The 22326-nt window shown below is 43.2% G+C and overlaps 1 protein-coding gene and 1 long non-coding RNA gene across 9 annotated transcripts in view; one reads left to right on the top strand and one right to left on the bottom strand.

Moving 5' to 3' along the window:
• The window catches only part of LOC133166810 (nck-associated protein 5-like), a 65744-nt gene that overhangs the window by 39403 nt on the left and 4015 nt on the right, over positions 1–22326 (top strand). For 5 of the 8 annotated variants that reach the window (XM_061297105.1, XM_061297146.1, XM_061297137.1 and 2 more), the window contains 13 exons: positions 4388–4472; positions 6592–6759; positions 8154–8222; positions 9636–9674; positions 9753–9872; positions 13010–13128; positions 13822–13996; positions 14075–17499; positions 17899–18004; positions 18707–18794; positions 20636–20899; positions 21131–21252; positions 21766–21901. In XM_061297105.1, coding sequence (XP_061153089.1) covers positions 4388–4472; positions 6592–6759; positions 8154–8222; positions 9636–9674; positions 9753–9872; positions 13010–13128; positions 13822–13996; positions 14075–17499; positions 17899–18004; positions 18707–18794; positions 20636–20899; positions 21131–21252; positions 21766–21901 — 4916 coding nt within the window. Of the gene's footprint in view, positions 1–4387; positions 4473–6591; positions 6760–8153; positions 8223–9635; positions 9675–9752; positions 9873–13009; positions 13129–13819; positions 13997–14074; positions 17500–17898; positions 18005–18706; positions 18795–20635; positions 20900–21130; positions 21253–21765; positions 21902–22326 lie in introns of all 8 variants that reach the window. The other 3 variants (XM_061297114.1, XM_061297131.1, XM_061297123.1) reach the window with 3 other exon arrangements.
• Positions 5678–7759, bottom strand: LOC133166878 (uncharacterized). Its single transcript, XR_009717869.1, has 3 exons — positions 7624–7759; positions 6170–6266; positions 5678–6021 (listed from the first exon to the last, which is right to left on the bottom strand). It is a non-coding gene; the product is annotated as an uncharacterized LOC133166878 (long non-coding RNA).

Here is a 22326-nt window from a genome sequence, read left to right as displayed (position 1 = left end):
CTTTGGGATCCAACCTCCTCTCAAATATCCATCCACAAATTCTCCAGTTGTGCCCATATTGTGTGTCTACTAGACTTCCACCCCAGCTGGACATTTGTGATGAGCAATGCTCAGTCAGAACTTGTTGTTAGTCTTGTCATCATGGGGAGGCCCTCGTCGATATCCCACCCATGCCTGCAATCTATTTAGTAAATGCCTTCAGAGGCTTCAGTTGGCTTTTGGTGTTCACATGTGGGGTCCTTTAAAGACCTCTTTCTCTTTGTCCGGAAGCTGGCCATGGTGCTGATTCCATTTTATCATCATTTGCTGCAAGGAAGTAAACTACAGGTGGTCAAATGTCGGGGCTTGGTCGTGATTAAGCTTTTGTAAAGACCATGTTCAGGAAAGTGGAGTCTTTATGAGTGAGGACGCGCCAACATTTAGGTCATATCTAAGAAAGGCTCTCCTTGCATGTTTTGCGAAGCCGATCAGAGTAGCTTAGCGTCGGGCTAAACCGGCCAATCATCTGTTTGCTTCACGCCAGAAGAATAACGCGCATAATTTGCCCCGGGTTTTGCTCGTAAGGCGATTGTGGCAACGCAACCCCCGATGGCCTCTATTCTGACGCACAACCTGCTGATTGTTCTTCGGCAGCTTTGGGCTTTTTTGCAATTGTTCTTTCGTCGAATCTGATTAGCGGCGCCGCTCAACTTGAGTGTCTGACAGCGGCGATAAAGTGAAAGTGGGACCTGTTGAGGACGGGCAAAGACGAGATCGGATCAGGTCTCGAGTCTTTTAGAAGCTTTTCGATTGTGTTCAGCTTATGACGAGACAATAATTGTGTTATATCGGTGTGGTTCTTCGAGATGTCGCTAAGCATGTCAAGAGCCATAACACACACACACGCACACTTACACAAATGTACACACATGTACACACAGGTACAGACACACACACACACACACATACACGTATACACACATGTACACACGTACAGACACACACATACACACGTGTACACATGAACACACACACACATATATACATACACGTACACACAAGTACACACACGCATACGCGGATATACATACATATACACACACGCATACACATTCACATATATAGATACATGTACACACACGTACACACATGTAGACAAACGTACACAGACATACACAAACACACGCACACATATACATGCACACACACAAAGACATACACTCACACACACAGACATACACAGACATACACAAACACACACATATACACACACGCAGACATACACACACATATACACACACACGCACACACACAGACATCCACACACATGTACACACACGCACACACACCCACATACACATGCACACACACACACTGATGAGAGCGTAAGCCACGTCCACAGTTCATCCCAGCAGGCTTCTCCTTGTTCCCTACATGATCCAAGTCTAAGAGTGGTTTTGAGAGGACTTATTAACACGGCCCATATGGGAGCGTCTCGGCCACATCAGTGGACAAGGCCACTGCGGGATAATGACACAGCGTAACCAGAGGAGGATCTGTTTGAGGCCGGCTCGGAAACATGGACCGAGCACGTCGCGTGTGGCTTCGGCCTTGAGCGCTCATGGCAGTGTTGCCTTTTTTAGACTCGCAACCCTCGTTTTGGTGTGCGGCAAAGCCTCTACGTTTGTCTTTGCCATGTTTAGGACGACCAGGTTAAAAATGTTGGAACAGAATTGAGTGTCAGCAAGGTATGCTGTGAATAATTAGAAGTACATATCTTCTCATCATACATGAATGGATTTGCAGTACGCACAAATACACTAAGGTTACACAAAGATGTGCAAACACACACTAATAACTGTAGAAAAGTAGAAAAGAAAAATACAGGGGGGTAATCACAAATATTTTTCCATGGTTGTTTTGCCTCTTTTATATTTTCAGGTTTCAAGGCTGGAAAAAATATTTTGGGTCAATGTTGCTGACCCTTTTTACCCAAAGAAGAGGGTCTCTATTTTGTACGTTGTACGTGGTCACAAGGGCTGGAAAAAAAAAAAAATCCAATGTGCACATACAAAATAAAAATCCACCAAATTCATTCCATATGTTGCAATGGCGTAATAATGAATATGCTCCAATGAAAGTTCAACCTGAAGTGAGAATGTGAGTTGATAGTTTGAGACTGTTGCGTGTTGAATTGACATGAATGTGTGTCAGCATATGTGTGTGCGCTTGTGTGTATAGGAAGTGAATCAAAAAATTGACGGACCTCAGGCTGTAAATTGATTGCCCCCTTATTTCCATTTCCGAGACGGTTGGCATTTTTGCTTTTCAGCTCAAGCTCAGATGGATCAAGCGAGTTACAATTTAGTTCTGCTTCCCTCTATGCCCCGTTTGTCCTTTACCAGCTTTTCAAAGCTGTCAAAAGTGTTTTTGCAACTATGAAATTTTGTTTGAATCAGTCATTACTTCTACAACTTTGAATATTTTGATTGAGTGACCACCTCATGAGTAAGCGCTGAAGTAGCCTGATAACAATCCTGATCATTTGAATCAGGGAGGGAACCGAAACAGCCAACACGGCGGTCCTCGAGGATGTCTCAGAGGCTCCGCAAAACTTTTCTTTTTTTCCAACCGCCCAAAGTTGGCAGAAAACGCCGCTAAATATTCATCCTACTGTATGTTCCCTCCAGGGATTGGGGAAACATGAGAACAAATTGCCAGAAAAATCGAAATGTACCCAAAAGTTAATTATCTGGATATCTCTGGAGGCAATACGACCCCCTGCCTTCTCACTCTAGCTTTGCCAGCGCCTCGAGAGCCGGATTTGGACACCCGTGCTATATGGAACATTCATGAAGCCAGTACCAACTGTTGACTTCAATTCTCTTGTCTGGCCAAGCCCATTTACTTTTATTTTATTTTATCCTATTTAATATTATTTGTTTATTTATTTATTCATTTGTTTCTTTATTCATTCATTCATTCCAAATATATATAAAATATATTTCATTTTATATCATTTAATCCACTTTAATATTATTTATTTATTTATTTAAATAAATAAATACATTTAAATATATATAATATTTATTTATATAAATAAATAAATAAATTTAATAATTTAATAAAATTTTATTTTAATTTTTAAAAAAAAAAAGAACTTTCTTTCTTTATTTATTTATTTATTCATTCCTTCATTCATTCATTCATTCATTCATTCATTCATTCATTCATTCATTCATTTATTCATTCATTCATTCATTCATTTTGTTTTATTTTACTTTACTTTATTTTATATTTAATTTTATTCATTTATTTGTTCATTCATTCATTCATTCATTCATTCATTTACAGTGCATACCACAGTTCACCAATGTCAATTTTTTTTCGACCGTCATTGTCCTCATACATACTAATTAATTCCCATGTCCACATACGGGCTCATCAATTTGAAATTAAAATGATGCCATCTGTTCTTGGATTACAAACACGGTCTGAATTGTAAGCGAGGGATTTCAGATTCAAAGCGAACGCGTAGCTCCTAAACTATCCTCGGATTTATGACGTGATCATAACAAGCACGTTGGCGTCTCCTGAGACCATGCCCAGCTACTGTCACATCATCATCTTGCACCTCGTGCCGATTTTTGAAAGTGACCAGTCGCTCTCACTCGCCGCCACTTTTGCACATTCCCTCAACGCCTGATTACAAGCGGCTTTCCAGAACAGCCTGGACAGATGGCGCGGGCGGGTGGGCAAGCCTTCTCTGCATGGGCTCATCACAAGTAGCAGAGCAGATCAGCTGACTAGCAACAGTTTGATCGTGACAACGTTTTTCGTCTCGGCAACTGTCTCGGAGGGGGGAATCCATCTTCACGACATATCGCCGGCCCGAACGATGAAATGCTCTTCCACGAGATGTCAGATGATAATTAATCTCATTCCACCTTTGCCACTCATAATAATGTAATAATAACATCACATTTTAATGTAAAATACGTGCCTCGGCGCCGTAACGACCGGGCAACATTGACTTAGACGATGCCCGAAACGGAATGCCCAGAAGGTCGAAGTTCGATCTGAAGCTGACGCAAATCTCCTGGGCCGTTTTGGCTCTTCTCTCAAATGCCTGCTCTGCATGCAGACCGCATGTTTGGCGGCTGATTGTTTTGAGGAGACCGAGCCCTCAAGGTCAAAGTCACTCGGCGCTCGCTGCTGTGATTGCACTTTTATTCACGCGGGCAACGGCTCGTTTGCAAGCACATTGTTGTGCCGCAAAGACGAATGCGCCGGTCAGTCTTAATCCAAGTGCCCGTTTGTGTCGGGAAAAAAAACTAACAAAGAAATACGGCGAAAACCATCTGGATGGAATTGCCGAAATTCACCCTGTCATCTCTTGTGTGTCCAGGATGGAGGAGAAGGTGCGGTCGCTTCTGCAGAATCAAGGACTGATGGAGCAGACCACGACAGATGACATTATGAAGGCCTACAAAGTAAACAATATTTTCATACAATTACGACAAATATCTTTATTTTGCGGCTCATTTTGGCCATCCATGTGATTCATCCGAAGTTGTTCGGTGCCTTAGTTGTATTTTTTTTTAGTTTAGCCAGGGAAGAAGTGGAACGCAATCATGGCTGACCTTGTTATGAAGCAGAAATAGCTGCCGGGATGGAGGAGGGAAATAGAAGAAATAAGTAACATTCACGCGGTCACCTTTTGAGTCACAATTGACAGTTTTTTTGTTTTCACACCTCCCTTGTGTGCCAGAACGTTGACTACCAAAAGGAGAATGCAGCAGACGAGAATGGTGATTTGCAAAAACAACACACATTATACAACTAAATGAAGTATTCCAAGATTTAAATCCTTAAACCCGATCAGGGGATTGTAAGAAAATCTGATCAACGCAATGAGCGCATGCTTTCACTATTGTTGCATTGCAACTGAGTGATGAGGGGAAACTGCAAAAGAAGGCTGAAAGAGTGTGGCTAAATGTCATTGCTAATGTGCTCCAGTGAGGATTAGCGGCTAGTTTGACTGATAGCTTGCTAGTTGGCCTCAGGCGTTGAAGCTTTGTTGTAACACAAAACAAAACAACTACAAAAAAAGGTGGCGATGGAAATGATTTTGTTTTCATGGTGACCAAGGATGCTAGTTAGCTTGTTAGTTAGCTAACTAGGTTGCTAGTTGGTCTTAGGTGCAAATACTTTGTTGTAACACAAAAAAAGAACTACGAAAAAAGTTGGAGATGGAGATGCTGGAGATGCTTTTGCTTACATGGTGGCCAAGGATGCAAGTTAGCTTGATAGTTAGCTAACTAGCCTGATAGCTTGCTAGTTAGGTGCAAATGCTTTGTTGTAACACAAAAAAACAACTACAAAAAAAGTTGGAGATGGATACTTTTGCTTACATGGTGGCCAAGGATGCTAGTTAGCTGGCTAGTTAGCTTAATAGCTTGTTAGTTAGCCTTGGGTGGAGATGGAAATGATTTTGCTTACATGATGCCAAGGATGCTAGTTAGATTGATGGTTAGCTTGATAGCTTGCTAGTTAGCCTTAGGTGGAGATGGAAATGATTTCGCTTACACGGCCAAGGATGCTAGTTAGCTTGATAGTTAGCTTGATAGCTTGCTAGTTGGCCTTAGGCAGATAAGCTTCGTTGTAACCAAAAACGACAAGACAAAGGTGGAGATGAATTTGCTTTCATGGAGGCACAAAGACGACAGATAAAATTTAATAAAAGTTGAATAAGCGAAGTAGAATCTGAGAAGAAGAGAGGTTTTAAATATCTTCATTTAGTGAGATTTCACAAAGGGCTGTCTGTGGACTTTGCGAACAAGAACAAACATGGAAGGTTATTTGGCGATTCCCAGATGCTGAATAACGCAAGGCCAGCCTGTCCTCCGCAGCTGCTTTCTGTGCATTCAGCAGGCAAACTCAATAACTTGAAAGGGCAGCAGGAGGTCCAACGCTCCCGACCGTCCGTCTCTCTGCGGACGCTATTACGGGCGACTTTTAACAGCGCCTGATGAGCAGCGTCTGCAAACAAGCACAAGAAGCTCACCAAAAAAAAATGCTTGGAACACAATTTTAAGATTGAAATCCTCTTAAATAAATCAAGTGGGAGGCCATTTTTATTTTCTTTGCGTGCTATCCAGAGAGTGGCTAATTTGAGGCTTATAATTACCGCTAGTTAATTACGGGATGGTGGGAAGACCTCCGTCGACTGCAAAGATAACTGGCGGAGATGCAGGAAGGCCAAACGGGAGCAAGCGTGAAGGTCGCTGCGACAGTTTGGGAAACAAGAGGAACATGATTAGGGATTATGGGGATGTTTGGTTGAAGCCGCCTACCTCCCCGTCGGCCCATCTGCCCATTTGATCCGCTCCCCCTTTTTCTCTCGGCTTTCATCTTGCATTTCACTTCCTTCTGTGATTTCTGCCTTTTTGTCAGCTTCCTGTACAAAAGCGAGCCATCCTTTTTTTTTTTCTTCTCAGCCCATCTGCTTCTGCTTCTTCTTGCCAACACCCCCCCTCAGGGCCTCCTCCCCAACAAATCCCGTCCCGCTCTACCTCCTCTAACCTGCCGTCTTTGTTTGCGCCTCCTCAGGAGAAATTCTCCGAGGAAGTGCGAAAGCAGCATGATCGCCCAGAGGAGAACGGCCTCCCGCCGGCGACTCAGATGGATCCTGGGATGCGGCCGCACGCCGACACCAGCCAAACAGACGATAACGATGACAGGACCAAGCTCCTGTTAGAACGCCTAAAAACCCTGGAGGTAACTTGTCCATCTGCGGCTTCTTTCAAACATCTCCTCCACGTTTGTCAACAACAGACATGGTCCAGTTTGACTTAGAGGAAGTGCAACGGAGATAATCATTCAGCAAAAGATCATTTGCTGCTGTTCCCCCAAGCCATCTTTCAAATTTGATGGAGAATATGAGCTCATGATTACATTTGAAATGAGTTTATCACAAGATAGGTGCCATTTAATCCCGCCACGCCACGTGATGGATGCAGAGCTTGCCAGGGGGGAGGGAGGAAGGGGGGGGCTGCAGCCAGGAAGATGCTATACATCACTCGCCTATCCATCCATTATTGTTGTCGCGGCGGAGATCTTTTAAATACAAAAGGAAGAATCGAGACACATTGATTTAGAAAAGTGAAATAGTATCTTGCATCTCGTCCAGATCAGAGTCTAAATTTAGCCATGTGAGTCGACACGTTGTAGCAAGCACTGGATCATGTTTCCATGTTTTTGTGCAGCAAAATTATCAAATGATCTGATTGCTTATTTATAGGTGTGTTTATTTAAAATGAACGTTTTTCAGTCTACAAAATATATCCATATATGGATGGGGAAAAAAATCTCATTTATAATAATAATAATAAATAAATAAATAAATAAAATAATAAAAATACATAAAAAAATAAATACTATACATGCATATGTACCAATTGAAGTAGCAGAGCTGTAAAAAAAAAAAAAAAAAAGATCTGTCACCTTATTAGGTACACAGAGCTGTTGAAAAAAAATCCGTCACCTCACGATCAATATTATGATCAATACCCGGAGCAGTAAATGATTTCAATGAAATATGTTATTCCAAGTGAGTGATACAAAGAAAGTTACGGTAGTTACCATGGCGATGTCCTGCAGTTATCGCCATGTTCCCTCCCGGAGTTGGGGTTGAATCATTCCGTGAGAGAACCGATTGTTCCTCATTACATTTGCATCTGTCTCCGAAGCTTTGGGGATTTCATTTACCTTCTTCTCCCAGAACGTCGGGGCTATAATTACATCTCGCGCGTTCCTCGGAGGAATGACGCGTTCCTCCGAAAGGGCAGAGGGTGAGCGGCGCCGGGCTGCCTGACAGCTCCTAATACGCTGGCGGCCTCTGACAAATCGGAAACCCCCAGAGATCAATAGTCCTGCGTCTGGTCCCTCAGCAGGCCAAGGAGATATTCTTATTAGATCCCAACCCCAAAGTTCAACATCATGACTCGCATCCCCTTGACCTTTTCCTCCGTGGTACCTTGGAGGATTTTATCGGCCGTGTTGACACTCTGTTGACCTTTCTAAGGCCAAGCGCGATTGTTGTATCCGCCTCGTTCGTTGTTGTTGTTGTTGCATCATATCGATGACCGAACCCAAACACGTGCTCTTTCCAGGAGAGGAACTCCGTCTTGACGTTGGAGAACGAGAGCCAGAGGGAGCAGTACGAACGCTGCCTGGATGAGGTGAGTGGTCATCACGTCACATCTTCTACGGCAGGATTGTGGGTGGGTCCCTCAAAGAATTGAGACGCGCCCGAATCCCATCGCCACGTTCAGAAATGAAATTAAGGATCACGAATGTTGTCATGGAGCACAATGTGGTGCAAACCGGTTCTGCTCAAAAATTGGAATTCTTTTCACTCACAATATTTTTTTTTTTCTTTGAACCTCTAGAAAAGCACTGTAAAGCCTAAACACCACAAAAAGCACACACACACACACGCGCGTGCACACACTCATATACTACACACACAAACACGTGCACGCAACTGTATACACTCAAACACGCAATACTACACGCAATACTACACGCGCACACACAATACTACACACATACATACACACATATACACACAGACAATCACATTGGAACATACACACACATACACTACTCACACAAACACGTACACACGCGTATTCACACGCACACACACAATACTACACACACACACCCAATACTACACACACACACACAATACGACACACACAAACACACACATGCTCAAGACTACACACACTCATAAACACACACATATACGACACACACACACATTCTCTCTCTCACACACACAAACATACACGCACACACGCATTTTTATAAAAATGGACCTTGGACCGTGTTAATTGCTATTTTTAATATTTGCCGCAGGCCACTGAAAAGGAACGAATGCCCACAAGTGGCCCCCGAGGTGTAGTTTGGACACCACCCTTCCACCGCTAACCTGAGGTCAACTCAAATGTGCTCAGTAAAATGTCCGTGAAGCTGTTAGTTGGCTTTGATACAGCACAATTACCTTTGCTTGGTGGTTGTTTTCAAGCTGAGTACCGCCTAGGGAGTCACATGGGTGGGGGGGGGTGGGGGTTATCAGTATAGCGGCCTGCTGAATCACGGCGAGTGGGAGTGCGCGATCCGAGGACGGAGAGGGGACACGAGGAGGCGTGCGTCGGGTTCTGCTGGCGGGCGGATGAGATTGGAGTTGAAAGTGGCTGATTAAAGAAGATGATTGTTTACACGGGCTCGTGGCGCGCGCGGGCAAACACATTAGCTCCTCAAAGACGAGACGAGCGCAATCGGACGGCGAGTCTCTTCTCGAGTCGGCTTCCCCCATTCAATAAACAAGAATACTCCAGAGCCAACGCCGACTTAATGAAGGATCGATAAGCAGTAATGCGAGCCGCTTCGTTATTGACACTGTGGTCAGAGCCAAGACACAACAACGTTTAGGCTACTCGCGCCTCGGGCTTTGGGCAATCATAATTAATACGAACCGTAATTCTGATGATATTAGATTTGTCTGTGTTGTAATGGATATTTTTGTTGTGTTCTTTAGTTTTTAAAATGTATGAACATAATTTGCTCGCTGTGTCCCTTTCAAGGTCGCCAATCAAGTCGTGCAGGCACTTGTCACTCAGAAGGTTTGTCTTCTATCTCCTCACTATGAGTGGACCGCTATGTGGACATTGTTTCAATTTCCGGTTCTGTCTTGCGACTAGGACCTGAGAGAAGAATGTCTCAAGCTGCGTACTCGGGTTTTTGATCTGGAACAGCAGAATCGGGCCCTGGGGATTCTCTTCCAGCAGCGTATCAAGCCCACCTCGGAGCTGCTCCTGCAGGTAGGCCGAACTGCGAGGAACTTATTCTCAACTGAAGTTATTTTCCACTTGATTAGTCCTTTAAAAGGAAGGTTGGTCTCGGCCGATAATGAAGAGAATTTGATGGGTGGGGGCGCTGCAAAGTGCCGATTGGTTTATCTTCATATTCCGAGTTTCTTGCTAGGGCTGTAAAGTATGAATGATTTTGCACTTTGCAATGCCTTCTAAAGGAATGCGGGTTTAGATTGGCTGGAAATTGCCTCAGATCATTGCAGAGCCACCTGAACACAAGCGCTTTACTGCAAAGCGCCGGGCGGAAAGAGAAGAAATGAGACAGACCCACCCATCTGTTGTTAGTGATGGTATAATATTGCCGGTGCAGAAGGAAGGTCAGCTTCTGAGGCCACAGGGCTCCACGCCGTCAATATGAAAACAACGGGCTGCTGAGAAAAAAAAAAGACTGGACTGGACTGTCAGCGCCGGAAAAAAATGAGCTAAATAGAACAGAGAGGGTGAACAGGCATAAAGGGAGAGCCAGGGGAGATGAGAAGGGAAGAGAGGAGAGTTGAAAATGAAGCTATCAGCCAGCTTCACCGCCACAGGGACAGAAGGAGAGAATTTAGTGAAACCAAATTGTACTGTGCTGTGTTGTCAATCTGAAAGGTGTCAAAGTGGATCGAGCACTGGAATGATGGCGAGGTGACCCGCGGTCATTTTCTCACAAGATACAAAGCAGTCACGATATTTTGTGTCTTGGGTTTGTTAGGAACCGATCGGGTCCGAGGAAGAATCATAAGCGATGATAAGGGAATTCTCTGGAGAGTCGCTAGACTGCATCATTAGCGAGCTGTGTGTATTTGTCCACGCTGACAAACTTCAGTCAAAATGTATTTTTGGTTTGTGCTAAGCTAATGAGATAAAGCCAGCATTCATACAATGTTATTGTGGAAGGGAAAAAAAAAGAATGTGTGAAAACATCTCCATTTTTTAGAGCTCCATCTCAATTGACTCATTCATTGCCAACCCAGTTCATATCTTTGACGTCTATAACCGTCAATGGCACTGAATGAGAATATAGATATAAAGATTTATTTTTTTTCCTCCCTTGAGATGTTGAAAGACGAGGTTCTTCTTCTTTTTTTTCTTCGCCTCTTTCTCCTTCTCCGCCTTCTTCTTCTTCAACAGCACCTCAGCATTAACTAACTCAGGCTAGCCACAATAAAAAAAAGAGGATTTTTTTTTTTATGTCATTAATTATTTCCAAATCCCTATCATGATCAAATTGGAATCAATAAAAACGTGTATCAATCATTAGCAATGACATCGGGGAGAGCCCTCATTCATATTCACTGCCGGTAGTAAATGGAATAATATAATGAAGATGGCATCGATAAATTATATTCTGACCCTACCTTTTTTGTTCTTATTTAGCAAAAAGAGGAAATAACTTTCCTTTTTTTTGGTCTTTTTTTTTTTTTTTTTTTTACTACAACTTCAAGTGCGCCGAGATTTAATTTTGCGCTATTTGCAGTCCAGGACTAAAGCTTTTGCTTATCAGTAATTAAAAAGTTCTCCTTTTCCCCACGGGCTTCTTGAGCTTCACTGATAAAACGCCATCTTGAATTTGATGGCGCCACGGCCACGCACGCTCCTTCCCCCGTCCATCTCCGGTTCAGCCTGCCACAAACATCCGAGCGGCGTTTTGGGAAAAGGTATTGCGCAATAATGCTCGGCGTCCTGGCTGTGCAGCCACCCCGAACCGGCCTCGACCGCTTATCAAATATGGCAGGCGATTGGCAATTAAGTGTCCCATTACTTGGGACAAACGTGGCGCTTGGTCGGGGGACTCAAGGACGGAGCGTGACCTCCTCGCTGCTGTTGCACTTGCAGCATCTCCTGCTTGCTAATCGGGACAAGACGGAACACAAGCTAGTGTGTTTGTGTTTTTTTTTATCTCTTATCGCAAACAGACGCTGAATATCCGCTTTTTGTAAATGTGAGAGCGACGTAAAAGGCATTTGGGTCATGTTGATGGCCATTTTATGTTGAGTGGGTGTTTTTTCCTCCCTCGTCGACGTTGTCCTGCGCTTAGAAATGTTGATATGAACAAGAGAGAGTGATGTTACAGTATTAACATACAAAACTGCAGGCTTGCAAATATTTCACGGTATATTAAAAAAAAAATTCAATTGTAGCTTAGAAGTAGTAGTAAAAAGGGACAAATCCATGCAGACGTCCGTTCGTTCGACTTTTTTTGGCCGACCCCCCCCTCACCCTCACCCCCTCTCCCTCCTTGACCCGATGACACTATTGACTGAATGCTTGATGAGGATGCTGAGGAGGTGGAATTCTACACTTTACGATAAGATCGGGAACCCTGTGACATTTCAGCCACTCCCATCTCATGTCCCGGGCAGGCTGCATCACTTTGACATTGATATTAAAGCTTTTAAAAAAATGAAAGGTGCCTAATTTATACCGCATGAACATTTAGGGATTGGCAAGAATAAAAAAAAAAAATGGCATTCGGTTTATTAACGAGCACTGCTGTGAGATCTTAAATTTGTATGGAAAAAAAAAAGTAAAAAAATATATATATCTGTATATATATTTAAAATTTAAATGAATAAATAATATAATATATATATTCATATATGTATATATGTACGTATATATTAAAAATTAAAAATAAATATATATATGTATGTATATATGTATATGTATGTATGTACGTATATATTAAACATTTAAAATAAATAAACATATTTGTATGTATGTATCTGTGACAATATTTCTATAGTTGGCATATAGAAAAATATTGCACTGCACTGTCTGGAAATTCAAATGAAGTTAATTTGCTCACAGAAAGCCGGGCTAATTAGACGCTAAGATTAATACACCGAAGCCGTATTTGGTTTTGTCTTCTTTCCACTCAAGCAAATGAATTGTGGGGGAAATATTAAGAGGCGTCCCTTAGTCCCTGATGCAATTATTTCTTGTTCACTTATGTTTTATTCCAACTGATGATGTAAATGTCGGCGAGTCGGAATCCAGCATGGAAACATTCAAGAGTATCTTCTTGCACAAACTCGGAGCAAGATTCTTTTTTTTTTTTTTTAATTCCCTGATGTCAAATCTTTGCAACTTTTGCATTCCAGAAACTTCAGTCACGGATCATGGATCTGTCTGCGGCTGACTTGCTCCAGGAACCCGAAAGAAGCAAAGCTTTCTTACTGTCCAGGAACACAAATTCTCCTACAACTGTAAGCCTAATGGAAAGTGATTTTTTTTTTGGTACCGGTGCCCTTGAGCTAGCGGAGAAATCATTACATGATATTAAAATACAACCCTTAGCATCTAAAAGCCTGACCCCCAACCCACTCTTAGGAGAAATGGCTGGCGGTGTCACTTAACACAAAGAAGAATACACACTTGTCATGTTACCAGAAAGCCATCGATTGAGATGCTTGTCATTAAAAAAAAAAGACTTTATGGGACAATGTTCTTCATTGGTCACCTTATATATTATGCATTAAGGTGAGGAAAGGAGTTGGCGATGAAATAATGCCCAAAAAAGGTCATTTTGTCGAAATGTGCAGATTCTATTTCTTGACATAAATATGATACTATATTTTATTTTATTTTATTGTTTTTTATTGTTTTTCATTGTTTTATATTATATTATATTATATTATATTATATTATATTATATTATATTATATTATATTATATTATATTATATTATATTATATTATATTATATTATATTATATTATATTATATTATATTATATTATATTATATTATATTATATTATATTATATTAATAAAAATGATAAAAATGACTACATTTACAATAAATGTAAATATGCAGTATGTATTTTTATTTTTTTCATTTTGTTAGTTTTAAGAGCAACAGCAGAACCTTTCCGGTTTCCAATTCCCACAATGTTACATCTCGGTCTCACAGGAGTTGAACGGAAAGCCAGGTTTGCCCATCACCGCCAATTGTCTGAGCCAGCTGAGTCTGACAGCGTACCCACGCAGCAGCCGTAGCAGCAGCGAACTGTCGCTGTCGAGCGCATGCAGCGAACTCTCCAGCGGCTCCTACACCTGGAACGACGGGCCATCATCCTGTGGAAAAGTGGTAACAATCCTCCACTTTATTCCTCCACATGAATCCAGTTTGATCTTTTATTCCATCTTTTCTTTGACCCTCCCTCAGCACTCATCTCTCACCTGGGAAAAGAGGCTAAATTTGGGTTCGTCCGCCCCAAGTAACATCAACGTCCCACTGGAGGAACAGATGCCCACCAGGCGTAAGGAAACCAATATCCTGGAGGGGCTGAGGAAATTGCAAAGGAGGAGGCATAGGTCCTCATCCTCAACCAGGGTCTCCAAGTCCGGCTACAAAGACTGCATGAACTCCAACGAGGGTATTTACTCGCTTGGTATCAAGAGTGGCAGTAAAGGTGTGTCGAAGCCAACCCACGTTGGAAGAACATCGCTTCTTGTGGGGAAAAGGTTTTTGTACGATTCGGACGACGCAGATGATGAGCTTGTGCAATCCAGCCAGGCGATTGACGTCCCCAACAGGGACAGCTGGTTCTACTGCAAGAAGCTCCCCCACAGCATCTCCGACACGTTATGCAGCTGGGACGGGATGCAAGATGGAGGAAATGTGGCTGACAAGAGCTTCGTCGTGACTAAGCCCCCCTCGGAATTTCCGTCAAACGAACGTCCCGAGAAACTCTCGAGCAGTTGTCTCACCGAGATTGGACGGCCGTCAGCGTTCACTCGAGTGTCGGTGCTGCACGTTCCCCCTTCGGATCCAGAAAGTTCCAATTGCTTCTCAGATGTGGACGATCTAGAAGAACTCAAATGTGACTCACAGGTGCCCTCAAGCCAACCAAAAGAGCAAGCGGAGAGGAAGTCCCGGAGCGCTTTCAAACCACTCAGGCCGCAGCGCTTGCAAAGGGACCGAGTCGGAACGCAGTCTGCAGATAGTAGACCAGAACCCATCACGGCAACTAAGAATTATCTGTCGGACGAAAGCATCTTGGCAGTATTTGACGCTCAAGGGGAGCCAATTGAACTAAGTCCTCAGAAGCTTAATGGACCTACAATTGCCCCTTTAGTTAGTAAAGAAGACAACAAATTAGACCTTCAAGAAAAACCAACCAGTCAGAAGTCTACACGTACGGACAACTACGCTGTCCTCGATTGTCCGGAGAAACCTTCGGAATATCAGCTCAGGACCGGCAAAACAAACCGGGTTGGCAACGCAGACCGGCTCTCCGTGCAGTTCGCCTCACAGCGGAAGTTAATCAAGCCGCCCGGCAGCCGAGCGTACAAAGGACATTCCATCCCACCTCTGAACGATTCTGCAGCTCCGATGGCAGTGGTCTCAAAACTGCCGGCTTGTAATAAACCTTCCGCATCCCCAATCAGATTGTCAAAAGGCACGACCACTGAGCCAAACGGTGGAAACTCAGGAACTCCAAGTCAGGAGAAAACACCCCCACCTCCAATCACGAAGATATCCCGTTTCATCAAGAGCTCCCAGAGCCCAAAGGTGGCCAACTCCAAACTTCCCAATCGGTCCGAATGGAGTAAAACCTCGTCCCCCGGTTCCCCTCGACTCTCAAGGAAACAACTGGAGTTTGCCGACAATTGCGAACAACCAACCAGAGACAAACACTGTGAAAGCGTGAAAAATAAACTCAGGTCGCCTTCGCCACCCCCTCCGCCGGGTCGTACCACCTCCTTACTGATCAAACCAAATTATGAGGGGTCGCCTCAAGCACATAAAACGGGGCTAGCTCAGGCATCCGCTGCGAGGGGCCCGCCCCCGAGTTACTACACGTCTCTCCAACCAAATATGCAAGCAACACTACCCATTAAAGATAAAGACATGGACACGGACGCCGGCTACGGGACTGCACTCTCACCTCAGAAACTGGTCGACAAAACCAGTCAGCACCTTCAAAAGTCCTCTGGCATAACACCGAACACGGGCACTTCTAAGATGGCCGCCGCAAAAGACTACCTCCCACCCACAAACTCAGGCTTTGACCCCGAGATGGAAAATGCACCTAAAAGCTCAAAGAATGTCCCCCCGCCTTATAGTGCCATCAGAGGGTCCTCATTTGAAAATAAGAGAGGCTCCGCCCATGAATATGAGAACCAGAAGCCCTCGGTTAGTGTAACAGTTTCACTTCCGGAAGCCCCGACGGTAAAGACGGAACCGCTAAATGTCAGCCCGTCAAGCTCGGTCGTGACTTCCCCGAACTCGTCGCAAAAGAGTCAAAAGACTCCCGTTTCCGTCGGGTTCAAAGCATTTTTAAAATCGTCTCCGGGCCATAAAAATAGTCCCTCTTTGCCAGATAAGCAAGAAAAAGATCATATCAACTTAGTTTCCAAGGAGACTGTGACTTCAAACGCCTCGAGCCAATGTGACAGCTCGCGGCCGGTGTGCGGTATCGATCCCCCATCGAAGATGTCTGTGACAGAGGTGGAAGGTGAAGTTCACGGGAGGTTACCGGAAGAGGAGCTCAATCCCGTCGTGACACCAGACGAGGGGGACGTCTGCAATAAAGGCAAAAGGAGCAGTCTACTTTTCTCCAGATCCGTATCCATTACGACCAAACCCCATCTGAAACCAGCCTTGGGAATGAACGGGGCCAAAGCCCGAAGCCAGAGCTTCAGTACCAACTACAGCGAGAAATCCAACATCAACGTTCTGGAGGGACCAGGAAAAATCAGAACTCAGATCATCACCAACTCAACAGAAAGGGGGATTTCTTTGTCCAGACAGAGTTCCTCGGAGGTTCCCGGCTCGGCGGAGAGTCCAGTCTACTCTCCCCGGACGAGACCCAACAATCAAAACGTCCCACCAGAGAGAACCTCAAAGTTCATTTCCAAAGGTGATGAATCTCAAAGCTCGGCAAAGGGACAGACGGTCACGTCGCCCTCCCACAAGGAGACGCGTGGGTTGCCCGTCTGTGAGAAAAATCGAATAAATAACATCTGCAGGCCCGGAAAAGTCTCCTCACACTTTCAGCCTCCAGCCTCTTGTCCTTATAGTTCAGAAAATGTGGCGCGAGAAACGGGAGGCATGGCAACCACCCCTAATGAGGAAGAACTGAGCTCGGGAGGAAAAACCCTGACAGACTCGCCAAACCATGCCGCAGATATAGACGAGAAAAAAATCAGCCCGTCAGCCTGCACTATTGAAGAGAAGGTCATGATGGGAATTGAAGAAAATCTACAAAAATGTCAAGAACAAGAGAAGGTCGCCGCGAGTGAGGCCAAACAAAAAAGCGCTCCTTCGCTAGCAAACTGGTTCGGTTTCCGGAAAAGCAAACTTCCGGCTGTGGCCGCTAAGAAAACCGACGTGCCCAAAGGGAAAGAAGAGAAGAAAGAGACCAAGATTGGATCGGTCCTGGGAGGCAAACAGATAAAGTTGGACAAGAAAAAGGAGAGGAAGAAAAACGACAGTCTGGAGGCGCAGAATCAATCGGAGATGAGCAACAAGCTGAGCTCCATCATGGACCACTGCAACAATCAAATGGGTCAGATTGCCAGTCAGCTCCAGTGCAGCGCCGTCTTCATCGGCAAGGACCAGTTTGTCAAGGAGCTTCTTGGCAGGTGCGTAAATCAACCCCCCCCCCCCCCCCCCCCTCACATTGAATTCCCCCTAATTGATTACTCATTTAATTCCCGTCCCCGCTGCTGCCACGCGTTGTCTCTCCACCGAGTCGTGAATCGAATCCTTCAAACGAATCGTTTGTAAACGATTGCTAGCGAACATTAGCTTCTAAGAAAAACTAAACAAATCTTAAACACAGCTGTCTGTTCCGGTTGTGACTCTTGAGACAATTGTTGCGCAGGCACGCTGCGGCGCTTCACTCCATTGATCCGTTTTTGGGGTTTTTTTTGGTCACACCTTCTGAGAAGCATCTTTGTTGGCATTTCGTGCTCACATAAGGGACAAGCAGCTTTCAACACATCTTGAAATACAGCTCAAATATTGTTTTTTTTTTACAGGACGGCTGGAAAAGGCAACTTAGTCACCGCATCGCCGACGGGGATCTCCACACCCAAGAAAAATTCAGAGATGAAGGGAGGAGACATGATCTGCCCCGATGCGGCTGTAAGTTAGCGTCTTATTCTAATAACGACTCTTTTGATTGCTTCTTTTTCCCGAATCGGGATAGACGTGGACTTGAAACATTGCTTTTGTTTTCCACATAGCATAGCATAGCAAATGAATAATTTGGGATATGTTTTTTTTTTTTATGTCTATGAGCTAAAAGATTCAACATTGATTCTTGAGAGCGTTAAAAGCTACAAAAAGAACATTTAATGGAGAGGACTAAGTGCGGTCACAAAGAGAGCCCCGCCAAATCACCTCGGAAATGTAATCCTGATGTGGCCTTATGATAGCGCTGAGGAGGCTCCTTATCAGAAGCCCTCCATTCGACAAAGGGCCATTTGATACCATTCCCCGAGCCTTCCATCCATCCTCTCCTTACAAAACGGCACAAAAGCCAGACACTTTAGGACCCCTTGTGACTCCATTTTCACCTCGCTCTCGAACACGCCAATTGAAACTCGATTAGAGTACAATTAACGATGCTAATTGACTAGCTAGCATCTGGCGTGCTGAGGCCATTTTGTTATTTTTAATTTAGACTGTCCTAATGAGTGAGAAGCTCAACTTAACCCCCTTGTGACTCTCTTTTCACCTCGAGCACGCCAATCGTAACTCGATTAATTAGACTACAATTGAAGATGCTAATCGACTAGCTAGCATCTCGCGTCCTGAGGCTCTTTTGTCATTTTTACTCCACAGACTCTCCTAATGAGTCAGAAGCTCAACTTGAGGGCTGACGGCAAAGAAGGGCGCAAGGTGGATCCAGCCGGTCAAGACCACATGATGGGTAAGTTTTGTATTTTCCTGGACGCCATGATGGTTGTGTGATTGATAGCAGATGCTATTTACAGCTCGTTTGTAACTCCAGCTTTAAAGGTCATAACGACCGAGCGCCTGCCGTGTCGTTACAGCTTTTAGCATTTTTTTAGCATTTATTAATATGAATTAAATGCTAGGCAGAAGTCATCCAAAACTGACGCACCAGATAGATGAACTAACAAATGTTGACGCTCGGGCACTGAAGAACCTCGTTTATGGTCCGAGGACATAAAAACAATAAATACATCAAAACAAATAGAAGCTAAGCATCAGACGGTGGCGGTATCATCATAGCTTTGGGGCCTCCAAGCATGCAGCCTGGACGTGATAGCGACTCGTGAAAAACTACATTAGGTCCAGTGGCCGTTGCCTCGAGCTGGAATTACGCTGGAACTTGTTATAGTTTGCTTAGTGAGGGCATTTTCAACTGTCAAGCCTGGCATTCGATTATACGACTGGGTAATCTATGGCTGCCTGCACTCTGCTCTTTCTCTCCTGCCATTGCCAGTCTCGTCTGGTGCGGCGCATTTGGATGCGACAAATGTCGCCGAGGACGACAACAAGCTGTTCACGGCCGCTTGTTTACATTAAACGGTTGTCGCAGGTGTTGCTGGTGCGTGTGGATGTCAAACGCGGTGATGCGCTTTGTGAGCACACAAAATGATTCCAGTAAATTGGTTGTTTTGAATTCTGCAAAATAGCACAGGTTTGGACAAAAGTTTTGGGACAGACTGTTTTTTTTTTGCTTACCGTATTTTCCCGACTGTAAGGCGCACCTAAAAACCTAAAATGTTCTCAAAAGCCGACAGTGCGCCTTATATATATATATTCACTTTAAGGTGCGCCTTATATGTGGACTAAATTCCTAAATTTAAACTGGCCTGAAGCATTGTGTCATGAAATCAATCATAAGTGGCCCGGTGAAGACTATGAATCATGAATCAAAAAGACTATGGATCATTATTTTGTGATTATAAAGTAATTTGTTGCGTCTGAAGTTGGAATAAAAAAGATAAAATGGAGACTGATTTGATTTGGATTAAAAATCTGACATGATGCATTAATGGTGCGCCTTATAGTCCGGCGCACTTTATATGAGGACAAAGTTTTAAAATGGGCCATTCATTGAAGGTGCGCCTTATAGTCCGGAAAATACGGTACCTGGTTAGGGTTAACCTGACCATTTTGGAATTTTAATTCTTCATCTTGGAGGAATTACAGGCCCGTTTCTGAGAAAAACCTGTTTGGATACGTTTGGTTCCAAAACAACTCGTGACCCTTTAAGATTTAAGATTAGTTTCAAAAACACTTGTTTGTTTGTTTGTTAGCTTGCTTGTGAGCTCAAGTGTGCTTATGATGCAACATTCAGTTGGGAATGGAAATATCCAGAATGTCCGAAGAAACCATTTGCATTTCTGCTGTCTGATATCTTTATGAGACTGACTGCGGAGAATTAGCCTTTCATGTTTTTTAGGCTATATATATTCACTTGTTTCCAAATTCTGTGCTCTCTTTGATTTCATCCAAATGGTAAAAATATAATATCGCGTCCCTCTGTCGCTTATTGCCGCCCGAAGCCCTGGCCAATCACTTGAGTGCTTCTGTGACCATTTCTATGAAAGGAAGTTTAATTTTAATGGATTCCTCTGAATGTGATCCTAATATTCTTTTTCTGTCTTCTGAACCCACCACAACAGACACCTTGTACTCTCATCAGCCTTTCCATTGCATGTGATGCCCTCACACCTTTTCCCGTGTGCTGACCTGACCCTCGCTTCCCCTAGTCGTCACATGTCCTTGTCACTTCAGGTTCCGGCTGTCAGATGAGAACCTTGGACAGTGGGATCGGCACCTTCCCCCTCCCTGACTCGGGACGCCATATCCCTAAATGCGAGCTCCGAGCCGAGCCTCCCTCCTCTCCTCCAGAATGTTCACAACCCGGTGTCAAAGTGCCTTCCCGACCCAACACCTGTCTGCATGCTCCTGGAAACTTGGGTCATTCCTTCTCTGACCCATCCCTCACTTACAGTGGTTTCACCCCAGACGTCCAGACCCGATTGCCCAAATTGTCTGGTAAGTCAACCTAAGAGTTTCTTCTTTTTCTTCTTCTCCTTTTTCTGTTTCTTCTTTTTTTCTTCTTCTTGTTTTTCATTAATATTTTTTTTTTATTATTGTTATTATTTTTGTTTTTTATTCTTCTTTTTCGTTATTATTATTATTATTATTACTCTTGTTTGTACTTCAACAGTGGCTACAGCCATTTTTTGCCATCATCATCATCATCGTCTTTCTTTGGACTTGTAGGTGCAAACAAGACCAAGAGGTTGAGCCTGTTCACCCCGAAGTGCAGCAGTTTAGCCGCAACTGAGGACAAAGACGATGAAACCGGGAGGAAGATCAAAGCGAAGGAGCCTGACGTTTCTGCCGTAAGTTTGAATGATGAACCACGTACGCGGGACAAAATTGGTCTTGCTGTGTTTGCATTTTCCAATTTAATTAAGTTTGGAAGTGCACACCAAATTATTGGAAAGCACTTTTCAAAATGGAGCAGGTTGAGGGTCTGCATCAAAGAGACCCAACAGAACCTCTCTTGACAAAGAACTTTGGCCACAATGGTAGAAGAAAACTTCCCTATAATAGGAGGAAACTTTTTACAGAAGCAACATTCTTTTCTGATGGGAAAATAAGGCTTCAAATTTGCTTCATGAACCAGTTGTATTTTATTTACTCCTCTAGATGGCACTGTTGGTTTAAATAAAGGAGTTTTAGAAACAGCAAGTTTTTTTTTAACCTTATATTGAACAGTGCCCTCTAGAGGCTTAAAAAAATTACAACTGCTTCATGAAGCATATTTGAAGCTTCATTTTTATTAAACACAAATGACTAAACGTCAGACATGTCACGACTCGATTTTAACATTCTCCTGTTTTTCAATTTAGGAGCGAGCCCTGCGATCGTGTACGTACTCCGGCACCAGTAGCGGCAGCGACACTGAGACCGAACTAAAGCGCCCCGTAATCACTGTGAGCCCGCTGCAAAGCTCGGGGAGCAACTACAACAAAATGGTCGACTCGGGTCAGTCACCTCGCCATCAAAAATATTCATTTGTTCTAGAAAACCGGATTTAAAATGTATTATATTATATTATATTATATTATATTATATTATATTATATTATATTATATTATATTATATTATATTATATTATATTATATTATATTATATTATATTATATTATATTATATTATAATTTATTATTTACTTTATTCATTATATATTATATTATATATTTAGTTTTATTTAGTTTTTTATTTATTATACAATTAGAATTTTGGACCTCCAATGAGGAAAATGGCAATTATATTGTATTATTATAATCTATTATTTATTTTATTATTTATTTTTTATTCATTATATATTATATTATATATTTATTTTTATTTCGTTTTTTATTTATTATACAATTAGAATTTCGGACCTCCAATGAGGAAAATGGCAAC

Source organism: Syngnathus typhle, linkage group LG2 (genome assembly GCF_033458585.1).
Source record: "Syngnathus typhle isolate RoL2023-S1 ecotype Sweden linkage group LG2, RoL_Styp_1.0, whole genome shotgun sequence".
Lineage (NCBI taxonomy): Eukaryota > Metazoa > Chordata > Actinopteri > Syngnathiformes > Syngnathidae > Syngnathus > Syngnathus typhle.
Note: the sequence above shows the minus strand (reverse complement) of the source record. Positions and strands in the feature narration are given on the sequence as shown.